This window comes from Arctopsyche grandis, chromosome 2 (genome assembly GCF_051622035.1).
Source record: "Arctopsyche grandis isolate Sample6627 chromosome 2, ASM5162203v2, whole genome shotgun sequence".
NCBI classification, from domain to species: domain Eukaryota; kingdom Metazoa; phylum Arthropoda; class Insecta; order Trichoptera; family Hydropsychidae; genus Arctopsyche; species Arctopsyche grandis.
In genome coordinates, this window is record NC_135356.1 from 34,606,189 (window position 1) to 34,627,970 (window position 21,782).

At 32.8% G+C, this 21,782-nt stretch overlaps 1 protein-coding gene across 1 annotated transcript in view; it reads right to left on the reverse strand.

Moving 5' to 3' along the window:
* The window catches only part of LOC143922605 (glutamine synthetase 2 cytoplasmic-like), a 49,641-nt gene that overhangs the window by 1,760 nt on the left and 26,099 nt on the right, over positions 1–21,782 (reverse strand). The window contains exons 2-6 of the mRNA XM_077445919.1: positions 9,450–9,497; positions 3,085–3,279; positions 2,804–2,965; positions 1,000–1,471; positions 9–148 (exon numbers count right to left, since the gene is read on the reverse strand). Coding sequence (XP_077302045.1) covers positions 9–148; positions 1,000–1,471; positions 2,804–2,965; positions 3,085–3,279; positions 9,450–9,459 — 979 coding nt within the window. The 5' untranslated portion in view covers positions 9,460–9,497. The remainder of the gene's footprint in view (positions 1–8; positions 149–999; positions 1,472–2,803; positions 2,966–3,084; positions 3,280–9,449; positions 9,498–21,782) is intronic.

Sequence of the window (21,782 nt, forward strand, 5' to 3'; positions counted from 1 at the left end):
TGGCTCACCTGCACTAAAGTCGTTAATACTTGAAGTCTCAAAGTTTCCAGTCAAACGCTTCTCATTGTCCTTTCCACCCCGAGGATCGTACACCTTGATATGTCTCATATGAACCTTGGACAACTTGTCGATGGCTTTCTCAATTTCACTGGAATAAGTCAAAAGATAAATGTGTAAGTCAAAAGATTATTAGATTATGAAATTTTTGCTAAATATATGTACGTACATATGTACATATATACATAGTTTTTGTATACAAAAATTTTTTGCCTTAAAAATTACTTCCGCACCCACCATACTCATCCAATCTAACAATTGTCGTTTCATAAATTAATATTGAATCAATCATCTTAAGTTAATTCTACAGATTCAATTAGTTGTTAAACCAGGACATTTGTTATCAAAAGAATGTTTGTAAATACTTGAATTATTAAAAACATTTATGGGGGGTAGGGCGAGTGAGACGACTGTGTTGGTAATGCACAACTGTTTATTTAACAGCCGGGGAGGCAGTGAATGCTTATCGGTGAAGCCAGACTGGCTAACCGATGGTTTTACAGTCAGTACCTCGGGGTTGCCACATCACTCCCCCCTTAGCATCAACGATACAAAAATTATTACAAAATAAAAAACATTTTTGCGAGTGTTGTGGCAACCCCGAGGTACTGACCATAAAACCATTGGTTGGCCAGTGTTTTGCCGGTAAGCAGTTGCCACACATTCATGAACATTAGAAAATCTTGGATGCACATTTATGAAAAAAAAAGAATAGTTTCTATATTTATAAACATGCCCATTCCAAGGATTCTGCCAGGGCAGATAACTAATAAACCAGTATTGTACTGGTAAAACCAGCACGAATGACCGGTCACCTTAACATACATACACATTTCAGTTGCGATTGGAACCCACATCCTTTCAACTAGTAAATAATTCGACAACCGCAGGTTTTGGACGGCTGTTTTGATTTGGGAAGCAATGAATAATAAGTTTAATTACATGATTCCATTGTCTTCTCGCATTTTCAAAGTGGAGAAGTTGGTGTGGGCACCAGATCCGTTCCAGTTCTCGACAGGCTTCGGGTCCAACGTGACGATGATGCCGAACTCCTCAGCCAGTCTGTGGAGGATGAAACGAGCGATCCAGAGATCGTCAGCCACCTTGGTGCCAAGAGCTGGTCCCACTTGGAACTCCCATTGAGAGGGCATGACCTCTGCATTGGTGCCGCAAATGGCAACCCCGGCGTACAAGCAGCACCTGTAGTGAGCCTCGACCAGATCGCGAGCAAACACCTTGTTGGCTCCTACTCCACAATAGTAGGGTCCTTGCGGTGGTGGGACACCACCTTGCGGCCAGCCGAATGGTCTCAGATCCGAGTCCAAGAGAGTGTACTCTTGCTCGATACCGAACCACGGTTGCTCGTTTGCGCACTTTTGGAATGCTTCGTCGCAACCCTTCCTCTTGTTGGTCTCTGTAAAGCACACTTGGATTAGATCAAATCAAAGATGACTGTGGTTTAAATTACACTATGGATGAGCATGAAACATATAAATACATATTTTTACAATATATTTGCAGAATTGTATTTCACCAGTGGTCGTATGAATCATCTAAATAATGAAGCCGGATAAAATAGGATCATTCCAAATGAACCACTTTTTGACAGTTATACATGTGTATTAATTTAGCTAGTCAAATAAATTAATCCCTCTTTCTATGGAACCTTTGTTAGCGGAATTTAGAAAAAAATATCTAAAACTTGCTTTCCGGAAAAAATCTAGTAAAGATTCTGCTCAAAATCAAAAGTTTCCGCAAACCCGTCGTTTGAAATCGAAAAATTCATATCATTTTTGTAAAAAATTATACAAATGTTCAAACACTTTGGAAAATATTGTTTTATTCGTAGTCAAATACATAGCAGGTATAAGAAAGACCCTTATTTTCCGTTATGCACTAGTAAAATTAACTGTTAGCCATTGAATGTGAACTGCACAGCTGCACTCGATATCCTTCCATGTAAAAAGTCATAAATTTTATTGCCGAGAACTAGAAATATCCAAAGGAAACCGAATACTCGACATTTCTGCATTTTTCAGTTTGGGGTTTGGTGCATCCGCTCTAAAATCGCCAGACAAATAAATGACAGATTAACAGAACGGCAGTTTTAAACGTAATTCTCGTTTTCTCGAATGATAGATTGCACATCAGATGACGAGTAACCTTTCGATATGCACATTTGCAATTATTAAAATTGAGTTGGATCTTGCCTTATTAAACTCGCCTGAAAGATCCAACTCAATTTTAATAATTACTATTTTAATAATTGCATCTGTGCACATCGAAAGGTTACTCGTCATCTGATGTGCAATCTATCATTCGAGAAGACGAGAATTGCATTTAAAGCAGCCGTCCGTTAATCTGTCGTTCAATTTGTCTGGCGATTTTAGAGCGGATGCACCGCATCCCTCAGTTTGGCATATTCTTCGATTCAAAACGGACGTATTTTTATTTTGTATTTTATTTTCTATATAAAATATTATATATTAATATACGTCTACCTTTGCCAGACAAGATCTGGATTGTTATTTAATCCAGATCGACCGTCGATCGCCGATCTAACTTAATTGCTTAGTTGACCTGGCTTACTAACTTAGCTGACCTGTCATGGACAACTTTTCAGAGGTGAATCTCTTGGGTAAAGCGAAACACGATTATATCGGGATATGAACAGTGGACTCTTCAGATTATGTTTTAAATGAGTTTATAGTATAATTAGTGATTATATAATAGATAGGAAAATTACCAGTCGGTTCATAGTTGTACTTGTAAGTGTCGCACATGACAAGGATGCTGTTGCCTCGTCGGAATGGATCCCTGTAAATGGCTTGAGGATATAGGAAAGTGTCAGAGTTTTGACCGGTAGCCTGGTCTGTGGAGCTGCCATCGTAGTTCCACTTGGGCAAGTCTGAAAAGTCACAAAGCATACATACACGAACAATTCAATGAACACATCTAATGCGAAAAGGTAAGAATGAGTCGCCGAGCATTTTTGCCATGGTGATGTTGTGGTCTGTGATATGTTACCTTTGGGTTCCTTTGGAATGAAGTCAATGGTGCGATCCTTGCATCTCAAATGTTCTCCCGTTCCATCGATCCAGATGTAAGTGGCCTGGAGCTTGTCGTTCGGAATCGGCAAGTCCATGTACTTGGTCACGATGGTTTTGTTGAGGACTGCATTCGGCGAGTCCGAGAGGTAATGACCTCCTCTTGGTCTTCTATCTGGAATTTTACAAGAGATTCATTTAGATTGTGAAGTTGGTGACGTGTCGTTATCGGTGATCAAATGAGATACAGAAGCAATTTATTGCGTAATCAGTTGCTCACTACGAAATTTTTCATAGCAAGCGATGCTGCGAGGAATTTATCGAGCGACAAATTGCTGGGTAAAGTGTCTTTTGTCGAATGAATTGACTAAACTTTCAAGCAAACGTCATTAGTTTGAAATGATCATTCCATTTTTCAGAATCGTAGTATAATCTATTGTGAATTGAGGTTTTTCGTCGTTACAAGCAATCAATTGCTCTAGAAATCGAAAAATTCTGCAATAAATCGAGGGACATTTATTGCAACTGTTGTTAAGAGGGCTGGACAGCAGCGCCTTGTCCATACAAACGTACTATACTTCTCCCTTCCTCAATTATGGCACTAGAGAAAGTATTTTTTAATATGCTATGGATATCCACCATTGGGGTGCATCTATCGTTTTATTTTTTTGATTAATTATTTTTTATAGGAACTAGGAGCCGCCAAACATCTATAAAATCGCCTCTTTTTTACACCCACGAAACGAGTCCAGCGTGCTTATTTAACGGTCGATTTTAAAAAAAATATGCCGATAGATGCACAGAAAGTATCTTTCTCATACCGATGATGAAATTTTTTTAAAAATTGGTCCAGTTTTGGAGGAGAAAATAGTTGAATACGAAACCTCGATTTTGTCAATTTAAAATACGTTTTATCTGGTCGAAGCGCAACTGTCGCATTCACTCAATATATATATTGATATATATTGTCGCATTCACTCAATATATACATACACTCAATATATATATCGAAGAAAGGAACGGTAACAAAATTAAGGTTTTGGGTGTACAGCCCTCTTAATAGTCTATGCTCCATAAGTATACATAATTATCTTAAATTAGATAGATTGATTATATAAATAAAACTCCAGCTAAATGCCAGTTCTTTTTGCTTTTATTTTCTATTAGTATTTTGCCCGTTGACATTTCAACTTCAAGTTTTGGAAAGGAATTGATAAATAATTGATATGAAATATGAAAACAGAACAAAATTTTTTTGTTGCTTAGTGTAATTAACTCAATTTAGCCAAAAATGTGGTGTATTACTCTCTAAAGATGTGATTATTCAGGTAATGGATCAGGTATTTGCTAATTGCGAACTTTTGAATGCTAATAAACTATCTTACTAATTTTCATTATATGTATGTATGTAATATCACAATAGAACTTCGCTATATTAAATTATGAACCAACTTTAAAAAACTGACATACATATATTATATAAAAAATATGTATATTAAAATATATTAAATATAAATTATTAAATTTATTATTTAAATAGATTTATTAAAATATTTTATAATTTAAATTTATTTTTACCAAGGTGACACCTATGGTCAACTTTGTACAATATTATTATAAATTTGAATTTAAATTCAAATAATGGTGACAAATGAGGCTAGGTGGCCAATTTGGTAGGAATTGTATAATATATTTTTTTAATATAATATATTATAATAAATTATACAAAAAGGAAAAAAAAATTTTTTTTAGTAATCTAAAAATATATAGTATATTTTTTGTTGATAAATAATAAATCGTTATAGTAAACGAGCATAAGGGCGAAATCACACTGAAGGATCCTCTTCACATGGTTTTTTTAGATAATTTTAAACAATCGAATAAAATGTGGCATGCCTTCATAGTACGTATTCACGGCACACACAGTCCAAAAATCACCCCCTGGATTGTTTTCGGTAAAATTTTATCCTTGTATTTATCCTTGCTCGACAGTTATCGATAACGGTGTATCCCATATTTGACGACATGTAGGAGATCCCCAACAGCGGGCAGCCAAGCACACGACGCGCCATTCTTCCCTGTGTGATTTCGCCCCTTGTATCCAGTTCTGTTCGAGTTCATATGATATTGTATAATTACAAAAAATCTTAGATTATTGTGATTTTTTATTGGCGATCGTATGAAGCTCTGACATTTACATATCGAATTTTCAATGTGACATTTCTCGGCGAAGTTTCGCCATTCGTCATTTGAATGTGAAGGATTTAATCTCGATGTGGAATAATTTATTAATACACACGTACATTACATTATGTATGTAGATTGGATGAAAGCATTGAATTTTCTGGCCTTTTAATACATACATAACATATGCATATATGTACATATATCTAATATGTACCTATGACGCGACAATGACACTTATCTAATACCAAGTCCTTTTATATTGGCTTGTCAATCATTCTATGAACGTGTTACACAAATATCAATTCATGTTTAATATAATATAATATGACTGTTGAATTGGGCTGTATACAGTCCAATATATATGGATATATATGTACATACATGGTGATTCGTAAGTCACTGACGAGTTGTTTTGTCATGGCTTTATTCAATGTGACGAAGCCGAAGTGTTATCGATTAATTATTATTTGTCATCAATATAATCAGAATTAAGCCAAATCAATTGGAAACAAGTAGACAAGTTCTAAAGTAAAATGTAATCTGTTCAAAGAATAACTTTTGAATGTATTTGTTATGATTATTATCATAGTTATTGGATTATTGTATTAAGTTTTTGAGTAAAAATGAAACACAAAATTTTCAAACAAAAAGAAGAAAAATTAAAAGTTTGAAAGCGCATATAAAACACTATTACGATTTTTTTCATGTATCCAAATTTACCAATAACATTAATTTATATACTATACCAACAAACCAAATCTCCTAATAGATTTTTTAAAATAATTTTACTATTAATTTTAGTGTTAAAAATATATAAATAAAAAAAATGATTAAAATAAATAGTTAAAATTCATATACACTTAGTTTTTAATATAATAACCCCCCCCCCCCACCTAGAAAGTCATTCCTTACTGGTGAAATATTTTGCCCCTATGACGCCCCTGGTTATATTAATATTGTCACAATATGACGTTTTCGAAAATATTAATATGCGCATGGCTAAAAATACCGGGTTTGCTTGATACGTTACGGTGACATGTGCTCATGTATAGTATGAATAGATTTTGTCGGCTACTGCTGTTACTTGCTGTTACGTCTACGCTACGTTAAATATGAATGTGTTCATATTAACCGTACCAAAAGAATACTTTTCGTACTGCTGGTTACGTGCAAGTGTGAATATACCTTTAAATTATCCTGATTATAGTCCATTCGCTGTATGAAGACACACGTAAAATGTATATGCTATCGCATTCACCCCCCACTCGACCCGTTACATTTCGTTTCAGTTTCGCATTGAATTTTAGTGAAGTACGAGTATGTAATACAACATTGTTCGTGCGTATAGCGGTCGGTAGAATTTGACTTAATTTTTTTATTAGATTTGAGTTCGTGTTTTGTATTTTGAAATATTTACATTAGTAAAATTTTAATATAAAATACGTAAGTTGTTGATATTATTAATTTATGCATGGAATACGTATGTATATATTTTATATTAATGGAAATATATATTTTTTAGACGATAAAAGTAATTGTCAACGTTATGTTATGGACAGCAAAACTTACAGTAATATTATTTAAGAACTTGCATTGTATTATATTGTAATAATATTAAATAGTTAAATAATAAATAACTTAACCCTTTGAATGCTGACCAATGCCGATCTGCGTTTTGCCAATAACTCCATGAGCCTGAAATACGCCGATAGGCGTTGTATTTTGAGCATGTAAAAAATAAACAAGAATACTACCCGTTAAGCCTTTCCAGTTACCATTGAAAAAAATGCATTGAACATGGATAATCTGTGTCAATGTTTATAAAGACTGGTTTACACCGGAATTTGTGAATTTATAACCATAGCAGAATTTCCCGATGGAAATCTCCAACTGCTGAGTATTTTAGATTATGGCTTGGCATTTAGATTGTGAGCATTACATTTTAACAACAATGAAGAAGATGGAACTAGTTTTGAAAAAATACATTCATTTATAGACTTATGTTGTTTATTTTATATTGTTGCAAGATATATTAGAGAGTCTAAACACACCTTTACAAAACTCGAAATCCTCGGTGGTACTTATGTAGGGTTTGTTTTGGATTAGCTACACTTTTATACCTGCTTTCTATTGGATTTCAAAATAATTCTAGTTGGAAATGTTGGCGAAATTTTCAGCGTGGCGGACTTTCAACAGAAAAGACGTCAGCACTCAAAGGGTTAATAAAAATAAAGAAAGTCTTACAACACGTTACACGAATGCGACAGCATGATCGGTTCACGTAGTTTCACGCTACATCGGATCGAGTATTCATATCTAGTAAAATGAAACCTTTCGTATATAAATGATATTATTGAGTTTAAAATAAAATCAAAAAAAAGCAAACATGTCCTTGCTTCTGTCGCCGTCTTTATACATACATATGTGTGTCTTACATTTTTATTTTGGTGTATTTATATTTAATTTAGTGTATAAACAAACATTCGGTTTATTAATAAGCCGACATCGTTTGACATTGGCCGACATATCGTTTCGATAAACAAATTTAAGAATCGTTAGAATTCCTGTGACGAGATAACCTTTGCCGCGATCGAAATGTTCCTGGATTGAAATTACATGTTATTGCAACTCTCAACAAAATCGAAACTGTTTATTCAAATAAACAAATGACATTAACATTAATTCACACACACTCGAACTTCACCATTTTGTTATTATTTATATTATTATTTGAATAATCTCGTATCAAAAGGCGAGACCAAAACATATAGCGCATATCTAATCGTGGTTCGGTTTGCAATGAAAAAATGCTAATATTTTGTCCGGTCAATGTCGGTCATTTTAAAGATGGCCGAAAATTAGAGGTCGCTGTTAAAAATTGAATTAAATATATGGGATCTTTGCCTTGTGGAGTTGTTTATTTTTTTTATGTACATAAAGTATTGAAGTATTGAGTATTGTTTTCGAGAGAAATTTCTATCATACACATATGTGTGTGTGTGTCAAATTTGGTAGATCATGATAAAAGGTCATTTTAAGATTTTTTTCAATTTTCGTTTGCCTTAGCAACGCCGGGCATTTCCGTCTAGTATGTTATGAATGTTTGCTTGATGTTCTGATATTCACATGTACATATATACATTTTTTGTAATAAAAATGATAAATTTCATACACTAACATTTTTAAATCAACCGGAAGTAGTAATTTTACTCTAGAGAATCGAGGCTTTTTATATATTTTTCAGAAACCTTTCGGCGCATTGAGCTGAAATTTTATATCTAGAAGTTAAAGCTTAACTCCAAGCAATATATAAAGTTAAGTGAAGACCCGTCAACCGGAAGTGGTAGTTTACTCTTGTTCGATTTTTTTCGACTGTGTGCTCTTCATGAGAAAATTCAAGTATAATCTTTGAATCAATGTGATGAAAATCAAATTTTATAAACAGGAAGTGAGATTTTTTCCTCTTAGAATAGTCTAAAATGCTGTGACGACACCATTTTTTCCACACCACTAAATTTATCACGTTATATTTGTATTTTTTAGATACTAACTTAGAGTTGATAAGGTTTTGGCTCAAATTTGTAAACCGGAAGTAGTAATTTTTTTCAAAACAATATTTCATTATTTTATTTTGACCTCTAAAATTATTTCTATCTTCTTGATATTTTATGTATAAAATATTAATAGTAATGTTAAATAAAAAAAAAAATTTGAACAAAATCCGCCAACCGGAAGTAGAACTTTTGTCTTGTTTAAGTTTCCCTACATTAGCGCTCAAACTTACATATATATAAAATGCTTTCATAGCCGGTATTTTTGCGTCATTAACATGATTTTTTTCAATTTAGAATCAAAACATTTGGTATACTGAATGGAGAAAGCATGCTTTTTGTATCCAGAATTATAAGTTAACCTGGCGACTTACAGTCAGCCTGCAGTATTGAACTAAAGTTGAACAAAAAATGTATGAAATGTTCCGCAATTGAAACCTCAGTTCATTACAATAATTCTCACAAGGTAAATAGTGCCAGTTATGAATGATTGAATCTTTTCAAAAAAGCAATTCCAATATTTAAATGATTCTAGCATGAGATCAGAGGGTGTCATCATACTTGACTTATTTTAAATATAAACGAGAATAACTTTCGAGATACTCACCATCACCCATTTCGAACAGTGGATTGAAGAAGCGTTCGGCTCAAGTTTCTGCAACAAACGAAATAGACAAACATAAATACGATACCAAACAATAGCGTCGCAGAAAAAATCAACAATCGCACAAACGTGAGCAAACACATCAACAAACAGGCGAATAGACGAAAATATGACATAAATAATACACAATAAACATTGCATAAACGCAAAAATATCTCGCTAACAACACAACGCTATCTTGCACGATGATAACACTAAAGAAGTCATTAAATTAGTACGCATCAAAACAACAGCATAATTTACTATGTGAATAATTATGTGTTTATGTATGTATGTATGTATGTGCAGGTTAGATATATACATATATATACGTAGTTCCGTGCTCCACCTTAAGACAAGTCTTGCGACGTTTAGATATACGATTGCAAATCATGCTTAATTTCGTTCGAAGGAAATTGTTCTGCGGCTAAGATTGCATCAGTCTGTCCCCACAGGTTGTCAAACTTTGTTAGAATTAGCTATTTTGAACGTAATTTCGCAGCCGATCAACATTTGAACTTGATTTATGCAACGATAACAAATACGCGTATTAAACTTGCAAAGTATATGTCGAACCGAATTAAAATCTACGTCTTTCTATTACGATTTTAGCTGAGAAGATGATTCTCAAGCATGATTTAATTATTTTTTTGTAAAATATTCGGTTTTAAGGTTACATATGTATGTTAAGACCCACGACCCAATATTTGATGTGTGAAATAATTTGAAAAATATATAAATTTATTTGCTTATTAGTGAAAATTGTGAATGATATTATTAACTTTAATTTAAAATTGATTCAAATATCAACGTTTAAGCTTCCGAGATTTATTTCTAAATAAACTGCAATGCACCAGCAAGTAGAGTCGTAGAAAACATTTTTGTTTTTGCAACTTCAAATGGAAATTACCCCCACTACACACTAGATATTACAATATTGCAAGTTTAGAAATGAAGGTTTAAAAGCTTAAGGTTTGATATTTGACATAAAATTTAAATAGAAAATGTAGGCAAATAAGTTTATTCGCATTTTAATAGTAAAATGTTAAATGGTATCATCTAATGGTTCATATGTTCTTTAGTGGAGATTGCTAGTGTATGATAAAGTATTTATGTATATATGAAATATGTATTTATACACGGTCTGTTATTAAGTGGCAGTGAGTGTTGGTCAGTGAGGTTTTTTGGTATGAAATGAGCTTCAGGTATATTACATAGGGATGTAAAATCCCTCGTTTTGAGTTTGCTTTTGACAAGCTCTGGTTGGAGCTATGCGCTGCAAGTTTAATGTCGTTTTGGGCCGAAACGACGTCGCGTCTTGAATATTACAAAGGGTTCGCCATTTAATATTCGAAAAGGAATGGGTAGAGGAAATGGCGTGCAAAATGGTCGCCGTCGTCTCTCAAAATGGCGGGAAATGTGCAAATCTGCGCTTTACCGTTCCTCCTGTTTTCGCCGAGGAAGGCAAACGATCCACGGTAGCTGCTTGAAAGCCTCTGGAAAAAGTCAAATTAGAACGATACATAAGAATTTGCATAGGAAAATGAATTGTGCTCTTTTATAGTAAGTGGTTAATCAAGCAGGGGGATTAAACGAGTTACGTTAAATGTGTCATCTAACCTCTTTGCCCCCTCGATTCGATGCAATGTCAATTTCTAACCGTGCGATTTGTTAATTATAATTATCAATATGAGGATTTATGTGAACAGTGTGTTTGTATTTGAAAAAGATAAGACGTGCCAAGCATATGACGTGCCGTTCTTCCCTGTGTGATTTCGCCCTAACTGTCTTTTAAAATCAGAAATGGTAGTAGAGATAATATGGTAGTATGTATAGGTATATCCCACCGAAGGAACGATTTGTAGGCAGACAGTTCGTGAAATTGCTCACTAACGAAATTATCAAAAAATGCGTAGTTTATGAAAGCGTGTTATATCTGCCGAATTAAACATTTTTGAACAAAAGATTTGTTGGGCATGGTCGAGTTTGGTTCGTTATTCATTCCTTTCCCTTCTTCATCAATTATCACCAGGGGGGAGCCCTATACATAGGTGCCCTAGTACATGGTTGAGATTGAACCGATTCGACCATATTGGTAGCTACTACTTTACTTCCTGCCCACCCGTCATATTAAACAGTCGTGTTTACAACAATACTGTCAATTCATTATTTTCACATCCATATCTAGACTTTATCCACTATCACTATGGGAAAGTACTATAGGGGCCTACTTAGGAGGCTACTACTTTGCTTCCTTCCCGACCGTTACATTAAACTGCACTGTCATTGCATTTCTTTCACCCCCATAGATTGCAAAAATATTTTGTTAAGCACCATTTAACTAATCTAGAATTAGCCCCCCCCCCCCCAAATTTGGTTAGGTCAGAAATATGACATCATTTGATATAATATCTATATATAATATCATAATATCTATGATAATAGATGTGAATATTGACCTATTTCACGATAGTTCAATTACTATTAGGAACTTATTTGCAAGATTTTTTTTTAACCCGTTATTTATTTTTTACCTTAATCCTTTTTGATTAATTTTCTACTATTATACACCATAATCTATTATTACTTTCTACTATTATTTACAAATTTGTCACTATTTTCTTTTTGTATTGTTATTTTTTTTCTTTTTTATTGGCCTTCATAGCAAGTTCCATTTTTAATTTTTATGCTATTTGAAGAAACTTTTAACTGGCTTATGTTGAACTATTTATTTTTTTATCTTGATTTTAGCTGTAAGTTTCTCTCTGTTTATTAAATAAATAAATAAACATGATATTATTTGACATAATATCTAGTCGAACCAATCTAGCATGAGATTTACGAAAAATGTACATGCTATCGCATTCACCTCCCCTGGCCAATTACATTTCGTTTCAGTTTCGCATTGCATTTTTGTAAAGAAATACAAAATTGTTCGTGTGTCTATACTATTGACTTTTATTTTTTGTTAGTTTTGAGTTCGTATTTCGTATTTTGAAATATTTACATTAATAAAATTTTAATTTAAAATACGTAAGTTGTTGATATTGTTACGTATATTAAAAAGAGCCGCCGAGTAATTGCGATCGGATTAGGCCGGGTAGCGTCCTGAGAGACCGTGTGACCGGTGTAAGTGGTTTTAAGGATTAGCGATAAGCTAAGTGCATGTAGGCTAAACAATGGCGACCGAGTTGGCTGGTATTGGTCCTTTCGCAGAATTGACCTGTACCGTGGGAGCGAATGTCGGGGGAAGACATACCCGTACGTGACCATAACAATAGGTAAACAAATTAGACGTCGAAGATGTCCTGAGAGATCTATCACTTTTAAGGCGATACTTAGGCGATATCAGATCATTCTGGACTGAGCACTGCCAGTGCGTGTATCTCCTTAATCATCAATAAATGCTGTGAAACGACTTTTGGCCTTTTACATGGATCCTCCACCCACCCCGACGCAACAATATTATTCGTTTATTAACGGTCGGTAGAATTTGACTTTTATTTTTTGTTAGTTTTGAATTCGTGCTTAGTATTTTTAAATATTTACATTAATAAAATTTTAACAATAAAATACGTAAGTTGTTGATATTATTCGTTTATTATTGGAATACGTATAGATTTTATATTAATGGAAATTCGTATTATTTAGATGATAAAAATAATTGTCAACGTCATGTTGTGGACAGCAAAGCTTACAGTATTATTGTTACTAAGACCATGCATTGAATTATACTGTAATAATATATGTAGTTAAATAAGATATAATTAAAAATAAACTTAATTCTCGAAAGTCTCACGCTAATCAGATCGACTATATCTATTAAAATCAAACCTTTCGTAAAGCCAAATTTTGCTCCCCCCCTTGAAAATATTGCAATGACTTCCAATCAATTCCAATTTCGAAGCGTACATGTTTTACCACCGAATACTTACATAAATATAATATTTTTTATGGCTATTTCATAAAAATTCAATGTCGCTGTAAAATATTATCTTATTAATAAATGCATAATACATGTTGCAATGTGTTCATAAAAAATTTGCCATTTTTTACTAGCTAGTATCGCGACGACGTTCACGTCATTTCCTTATTATACATTCTTTTTTTTTTTTTTTTGGTCGTGGCATTTTCAATAAAGACCGTTATCGAATGGTGGAAGCCTATTATCACACATTCTTGAAAATTGGCCAGCAGATCGTGTAATTTAGTCGGTAAATTAAACAAGAAAGTGAAAGTAGGACAGGCGAGTGATATTACGCGCTTGACTTGCCGCAACTCTCGTCAAATACAAATCGATGTGCTCTCTGCTGTGAAACTTACTGTAAGCGACCTAGACCTCGAAGAAGTCATGAATTATTTCCTTTAGTCATCATTTTTTTCAAACATGGCCTATTTAAGACAAAGATTCAATCGTTCAATTTTTTTTTTGTTCGTGTATGCCAAAGTCACTATGGCAAAACCGTCCGTTGTCTTAGTCAAAGTGGATTATTATGAATTTGATGGCTCTGAATTGAAAACTGTAGATTTGCATAGCGGCACTGTATACACATAAGAATTCCTTGGATGTTAAGGTACCATGATATACTAAGTTTGGTGGTTTTAAATCGAAAACTGTAGATTTGTGCAGCGATATGAACGAGCATACATTCATATTTGTATCAACCTTGTCCATATGAATAAATTACGAATTCCTTTTGAAAAGTACTAATATATACACTTTGTCATTAGATAGTAAAATGGTACTCGCTCATTGGTCGATGGCAAAATCATGGGTTGAAAATTTCTGTATTACTATTTATATTTAACCAGAAGCGTAGTCTAGTGGTGAGTATTGAATTATTTCGTGCTTGACGTCACGGGTTCGATTACCAGTAAGAGTCTCGTTGTTGGTCAGACCTTGGTTCGTCGAGGTCGATCGTTTCTTATCAGAGTTATTGTTATATCTCAACGTTCACCAGATTTCTCACCATAGATGTCTCTGTGGTTGTTTATCGAATGTAAAAATTCGTATTGTTACATGAAAAATGTTATTAATCGTATTTATACGATGTTCGTAATGTCTGATCATAGATGTCAGGTATTGTTTCGATTTACATGAGTATGTATGTAATAATTATGTATTTAGATGTCTCGTTAATTACGAGTTTTCAATGTCTTGTAATAAATTAGCCATAGTGGCGACCTGGAGCTAATCTGTAATGTCACTATGGCGAAATTGTAAAAAAAATAAATAAATATGAAACGTATTAGGTTAGGTTAGGATTGTGATTAGGCGTATTAGGTTAGGTTAAGTTTGGATTAAATTTTGTTAGAATCATTGTAAGCATGAATCAAGCTTGTCATGATGCCCTTTAAAATATAATGCATGTGTCATTTTCGATACCATGACAATCAACTTTTATTTTTAGCAACGGCATTTATGGCAAAAAAATCGGTTGACATGTCAACGTAACCGACCAAACTAAAAAGAGCATCATGCGTTTCTAAAAAATCAGCAAGTCAATTTTTTTTAAATCAATTTATTCATACGGTCAATATTATAAAAAACCTAACCTAAATTCCTGGCTTTTTTACACTCGGTATGGAAAATTTCGAGTATTTGATATTTTATTCATGCAGATCAAAATTTGAATAGGTTACATTTAAATTCAGCCTATTACGAAATATATCACGTACAAAGAATAGTATTTTATAGTTTTAAACGAGCAATTATTGTCATTTATTTAATTTTATCTTGAAAAGAAGCGTTAATATTTTGAAGAAATTAGACGAACCTACTGACACGAAAAAGTGATGTAAATAGGCATAGATTTTGAAAAAAGTCATTTTAGAAATAAATCATTAAATTGAATCAAGTCTTACATATGCCAAATGGTTGCTATTGAATTAATATTAAATTAAAAAAAAGATCTGAACAAGCAGATTGAATATAATAAGATGAGATGAAATAATAAATTAATTTTGAAGCCGTTTACCGAGAGATGCTCGTTTTTTTCTAAATATTTAATATACTATGCCTTTGAGCTCGTATTTTTTTCAATAAATTTCAAATTCTTATGTTTATTTTAAAATATAAAATACAACATTTTTTTCTAGATTTATCTTATAAAAATGTATGTGAGATAATTTTTCAATATTTTATAAATATAAATATACAAGAACTTATACATACATACATACATACATATATCGATATATGATCCGTTATAACTCAAAATGGCATAAGTCCATTTTTCAAGAACATTAAATATAACATTTTGCATTTAACAGTATTAAAAAATTCTGGTGCCATGTAATACGTTTATTCTGCTTTTCTAAGATTCTGAACGCATCGAATTAAAAGAAGTGATAATAATTTGTGAATTAATTCAAGCAGAAATAACGTTTTTGGATCTGAAAATTGGACTTCCGCCACTTTTAAATATAACGGCTCATATGTACATATATGGATATACATATGTATGTAGATAGTCATAACTTACGACTATCATAAGATCATAAGTTCATAGAAAAAGCATAAAATCAGTTTTTGGGTGTTTAAATACGTCTATTCTTCTAAAGGATTCTTCGAAAGGATTATTTATATATTGCTTAATTTAAAAAATATTCTTCATCCCCAAAAGATATTATTCTATTTGCAAGATATTGATACAAGGATAATACTACAATTTTCTCGCGACGAGCATACATATACATATTTGAAGGATAGAAAAAACGTATCAAATTAAAATAAGTGATAACAATTTGTGAATGAAGTCAAACAGAAATAGTTTTTTTGGAACTGAAAATTGGACTTCCGCCACTTTCAAATATAGTGGCTCCTATATGGATATATGTATGTAGATAGTCTCAAGTTCATAGAAAAAGCATAAAATCAAACTTTTGTGTTGCAATGCTTAAGGATTATTTATATATTGCTTAATTTTTAAAACATTCTACATCCACAAAATATATTAATTTATTTATATACAAGGATAATATTGCAATTTTCTCACGACGAGCATACATACATATATTTGAAGGATAGAAAAAACGTATCCAATTAAAAGAAGTGATAACAATTTGTGAATTAAGTCAAACTTCTGTTTGACTTCAACCGCTTTCAAATATGACGGTTAATATGTACGAGTGGAAAGGGTTGGAAAATATGTAAATACTATATATTTGGCTAAAAATGTATCGTTTTCTATTAAGGAATAATTGATTTTGAAATGTAGTACATGCACATGCATGTAAATACGTTTGCATGTAAATTCACCGTATATTTTTTACCACACGTATTATAGATTTAGTTGCGATAATTTCACAAGAAGTCGCAAGTTGGTTTCTGTGTGCAACAACCGGTAACCAAAACACGTGTTGTACCACTTTCGTTTAGAAATGAACGAGTAACCTTCTGATATCCTTCGTTCGACTTCACTTCAGGTTTCCTCTTCCTGGTTTAACACAAATTCCACTTGATGTATGTACATACATATGTATTATATATTTACTACGCATACGATTTCTGGGACCGGAGTAGATTCGTATCTTCGATTAAATAACCTAGCAACATAACCTGTATAGATTGACCTTTTTTTTGTTCTTCTTTTTTGTTTTATTCATTAAATTATAATTTTGGTCGGACGATGAATGGCAATCAGGTTTTTCGAGTTTCACCTATTGCACGATTCGAGCCGAAGAGAAGATCTCATTCCTTTCAGATCTAAGTTTGAGCTAATGAGTAATGGTTTCTACAAAAGTGTATAATGTCTCGTAAAGGTCAATGTCTAAAATGTCAAATTATATATCTTAAAATTGATCAAAGGAAAAGTTACAGGTGTTGGCGTGCGAAGTTATTACTTATTAGCCATTTGAATCAAAGGTGGGAAATTATATAGCCAATAAATTCCGACAGACAAGTATCTCATGGGCTTTCTGGTTGTGGTATTTTATTAGACCTATCTATTGGCACACAAGTTTCTAGTCTCTGAGATCACTACATCAGGTAAATTGCTTGCCTGCCGATTTGCTTTCAGACAAATCTCTACGTAGATGGCCTCTTTGAAACAACACACTAATAATATATGTATTTCTATTATTTAGAAGTATACGAGAGCATCAACCGGGACACAAAATATTCTCAGTAATAACAGGTTTCTTATTTTTTAGATGTAAAATCTAATAGTATATTTCGACTGGCTAAAATTCACGTAAAACAAGTATTAATTGAAACTAACCCATTTGAGTGGTTTTATGCATGGATCGTTTCAAGCATAATATAAAAGGACGTTTAAAATTTTGTGTTGCCAAAAGATTACTAGACGATTAGTATTTTGAAAATGAATTCGCTTTAATTTAATAGCCAACCAAATAACATGATGCCAAGATTATGTCAGAAATTATGCTAAGGAAAGTGATAGACAACGACTGAGATGTCTAAGCTATGCCAGATTTGTGCCATAATGCTATATGAGCCGTTATATTTGAAAGTAGCAGAAGTCAAATTTTCAGTTCCAAAAACACTATTTCTGTTTGTTTTAATTCACAAATTGTTATAACCTCTTTTAATTCAATACGTTCAGAATCTCGGAAAAGCAGAATAAACATATTACAGGCTACCTTTATTTTTAAATATTGATAAATGTAAAACATTATATTTAATGTTTTGCGAAATATTGAAGAAAATTAAGAAAAGTGGACTTATGCTACTTTTAAATATAACAACTCATATTATGTACGTATGTAGTTAGGTTTTATTTAGCTTTTAAATTAAAATGTTCACTTACTCTTAAGATACTACTGATCTATTACGTATTACGTGACTTACGTAGAATGTATGTACATATTATCGCATTCACCCCCCCCCATGGCCAATTACATTTCGTTTCAGTGTCGCATTACAGTTTGGTCAAGAAATACAAAATTGCTCGGTAGAATTTGACTTGTTAGTTTTGAGTTTGTTTTTAGTATTTAGAAATATTTATATTAATAAAATTTTAATATAAAATACGTAAGTTGTTGATATTATTCATTTATTTATGGAATACGTATATATTTTATATCAATGGAAATTTATATTTTTTAAACGATGAAAGTAATTGTCAACAACAAAACTTACAGTAATATTATTAAAGACCTTACATTGAATTGTATTGTAATAATATTATAAAGTTCAAAAAGGAATAATTAAAAAAAAATAAAGAAATTATTTTACGCCCTTAAAATGTCACAACACATTGCACGAATGCGGCAGCATGCTCGGCTCTTGTAAATCTCACGCTACATCGAATATAACTGCTTATCTTATATATAATTTGGCAAGAGACTTTGTATATATGTATATATGTATGTATGTATATAGCCTTCGTTCGTTGGTTCGTAGACGACAAATTCGTCTACGAACCAACGAACCAAATTGAAATCACCGGGGGCGAAGGCGCAGGGGGCTAAGCTCTAGAGGGCGCAGGCGCCGGATTCTGGTATACATATAATTTCGAAAGAGACAGTATATATATATATATATATATATATGTTTGTTTGTTCGTGACATTCAATTTAATAACAAGTGAGTATTCAAATGAATTTATATAAAATAAAACTATTCAAATAAATTTTATAAAATGTTTACTATTAGATTAGTCATGTTTAAGCGGTTTATATTACAAATACCGAGCAAAGCCGTATAAAACCACTAGTATTATATATTTAAATATTATTATTTGAAGAATGAAAAATCGGATATATGTATAATACATATGATCTTAATTGAAAAAAAAAACAAAAATAAGAAAGCATATGCGGAAGATGAACCTCGAAGAAGAAGAAGGACGCGATTGGCTCGGAAAAAGCAAGAGAGCAGTATAAAAAGTGAAAGTTGCTAAAACAATCAGCGACCTTCATCTGAATGTGACAGAAATTTTATATGCAAATAGATTAAATAAACACTACCGAAATCATAGTTTTTAATTCTTTCATCTCCAGAAGGCAACGAGAAACCGCTGGATATAGAAACCTTTTCCGAGACAACTTCACGAGTGTTCAACTGCATGAATCAGCATGCACTTCAGTTGAGTGTGCATTGGAAAAAAAAAATTGTTATTTGTATTAAGTGCATACATATAAGGGTTCGTGGTTCACAATTGGATCCGCAAGGTGGAGCTTCGATCGCTTTTGGCTGCCATTGCTAATTATTTTACGCCATTATTGGCCCGATCAGCTGTTGCGTTGGGACAGGTCAGGTCGTTCGCCACGCCGCCAATTCCAAGGTCGCAAACTTCAAATTTGATTCCGCATCGTTCGATCGGATCAAGATAAAAGTCGATATATTTATTGCATTTTCTCCCTGACATATTTCTAAGCAGACTCACGCTTTCCTCGTCCATTTTCATTTCATCGATTAGTTAGGTTAGGTTTGAAAATGAAAGCTCGACTGTTCTTATACTGGCATTTGATTCATTGCACAATTGGCCATAAGCTTTGTCGTTTCCGTTCATTCTTTTGTAATATCTATGCTTCACCTGTATGGAATAACGCCTCGAATACTAGCCTTTCCAAGCTCCAAATAATACAAAATAAATCCCTAAAAATAATCTATAACACACCCATATATATTAACTTGAGAAAACTGCATGCCATAAATAACATTCCGTTAGTTATAGACATTACTAACAAACTAACCAGTAGATTCTATGACAGAATCACTAATAATCATACTAACACACTTGTGAAGAGTCTCAATGATTACAACAAAATGTCTATACCCTTCAGGTATAACACACAGATTACCTAAACACAATTTGCTTTAGGTCATCGAGTTTACAGAGTCTTTAATTAATATTATGTATTAGATGAATTATGAGCATTTATAAGAATTGTAAATAGGTTTTTGAGCTCTTTTTCCCATTATGCTGTACATTAACATTAGAATAATATAATACTATGATTACTAACACAATTAAATTAAAATTGTAAAATAGAAAATGATCAGTAGATCAGTAGCTATTAAAATAGACATAAACTGAAACTGAAACGAAATGTAATTGGACATCTTATTGGCCATTTTATTTTATTTAGCATGTCCCGTCTCAGGCTAGATTGGTTCAACTATAGCATCAGTTACTGAAATTTTTATCGTTTTTTTTCAAAATTTTAAGTTGACTGGATGTAGTACTTCCTCTTATAAATACACAGGCTTAAGGCCTTTTTTTAAGACACAGCGAGAACCACTTTAATATAAATTGACACTTAGTAAGTTGGTTCAAAGCAGAAGCATCGGATCGATGTTTTAGAAGTCGTTGGAAAAAAAATGTCAAAAAATTTTCGCGCCTTGGACAAGTGTTATCGAATCGGTTGCATTCGATGGATATTTTGGTCAGCGAGCCAGGGTCAGTGCATTGACGGTCTGTCAATAGTGCGATGCACTTCCGCGTGCATGAAAATCTGAATATATTCATCGTTTTCAAAGATTCGTTGTTTTGGCAACGGTTCAATGCCACTACGAAAGAGCACACTGTCCTTTGATCCGCGCACATGCGTCATGTGCATCGAAAGTGCATGTCACCTAGTGCATCTCACTTGCATTTATTTCGAGTTCGTATTTGTGGCCCCAGTTGAATTCTTTGTGTATTATTACGAGATTCCGAAAACAAGCGCAAAGACGTTGGCCGTTTACGTAGAGATTTGTCTGCGTCTATAAACCGAAGTAAAGGTCTGTAGGGCCAGGAATTTCTTCAACCACCTCACCGTCAAAATGTAAAATGAAAGTCGCAATCTACAAATTTAAAGTATTATTTATGTGTATGCATCCAGATACTGACGTTTACATATACAAAGAGCGTAGCACTCGTTCTAAGATTGCATAAGCAGTTTTATATTGTTGGATTGCGATATTTACAGTCGAGTATCATTAAAATTTATTATCTCGATCATTTTTCGATTCTTTTTTTTGTATTTAATTTCAAAATGTAACATAAGTGTAGTAGCAGTTATTCGTAGCAATTGGTACTAATGGTGTATTAATATTTCTATATTGATACAATTGATCCTTCAATTAAGCACTTGTCTAATAGAATATATGTACATACATACACACATAGGTACAAAGAGTTATACGAATTTTCAAAAGATAGTCATAAAACATTAAAAATCTTCAATATTTATCATTCTACATACATATTTGAAAAGACAATTCTGGTCGTATGTGCTAAATTTCGCCCGTCGTCGTACCATAGAAAGAGTTGCGTGGAGGTCACTTGCGAACAATATATGTTCATGAGTGATTGCTGAATGAACATCAAAGGTTTATACTATATT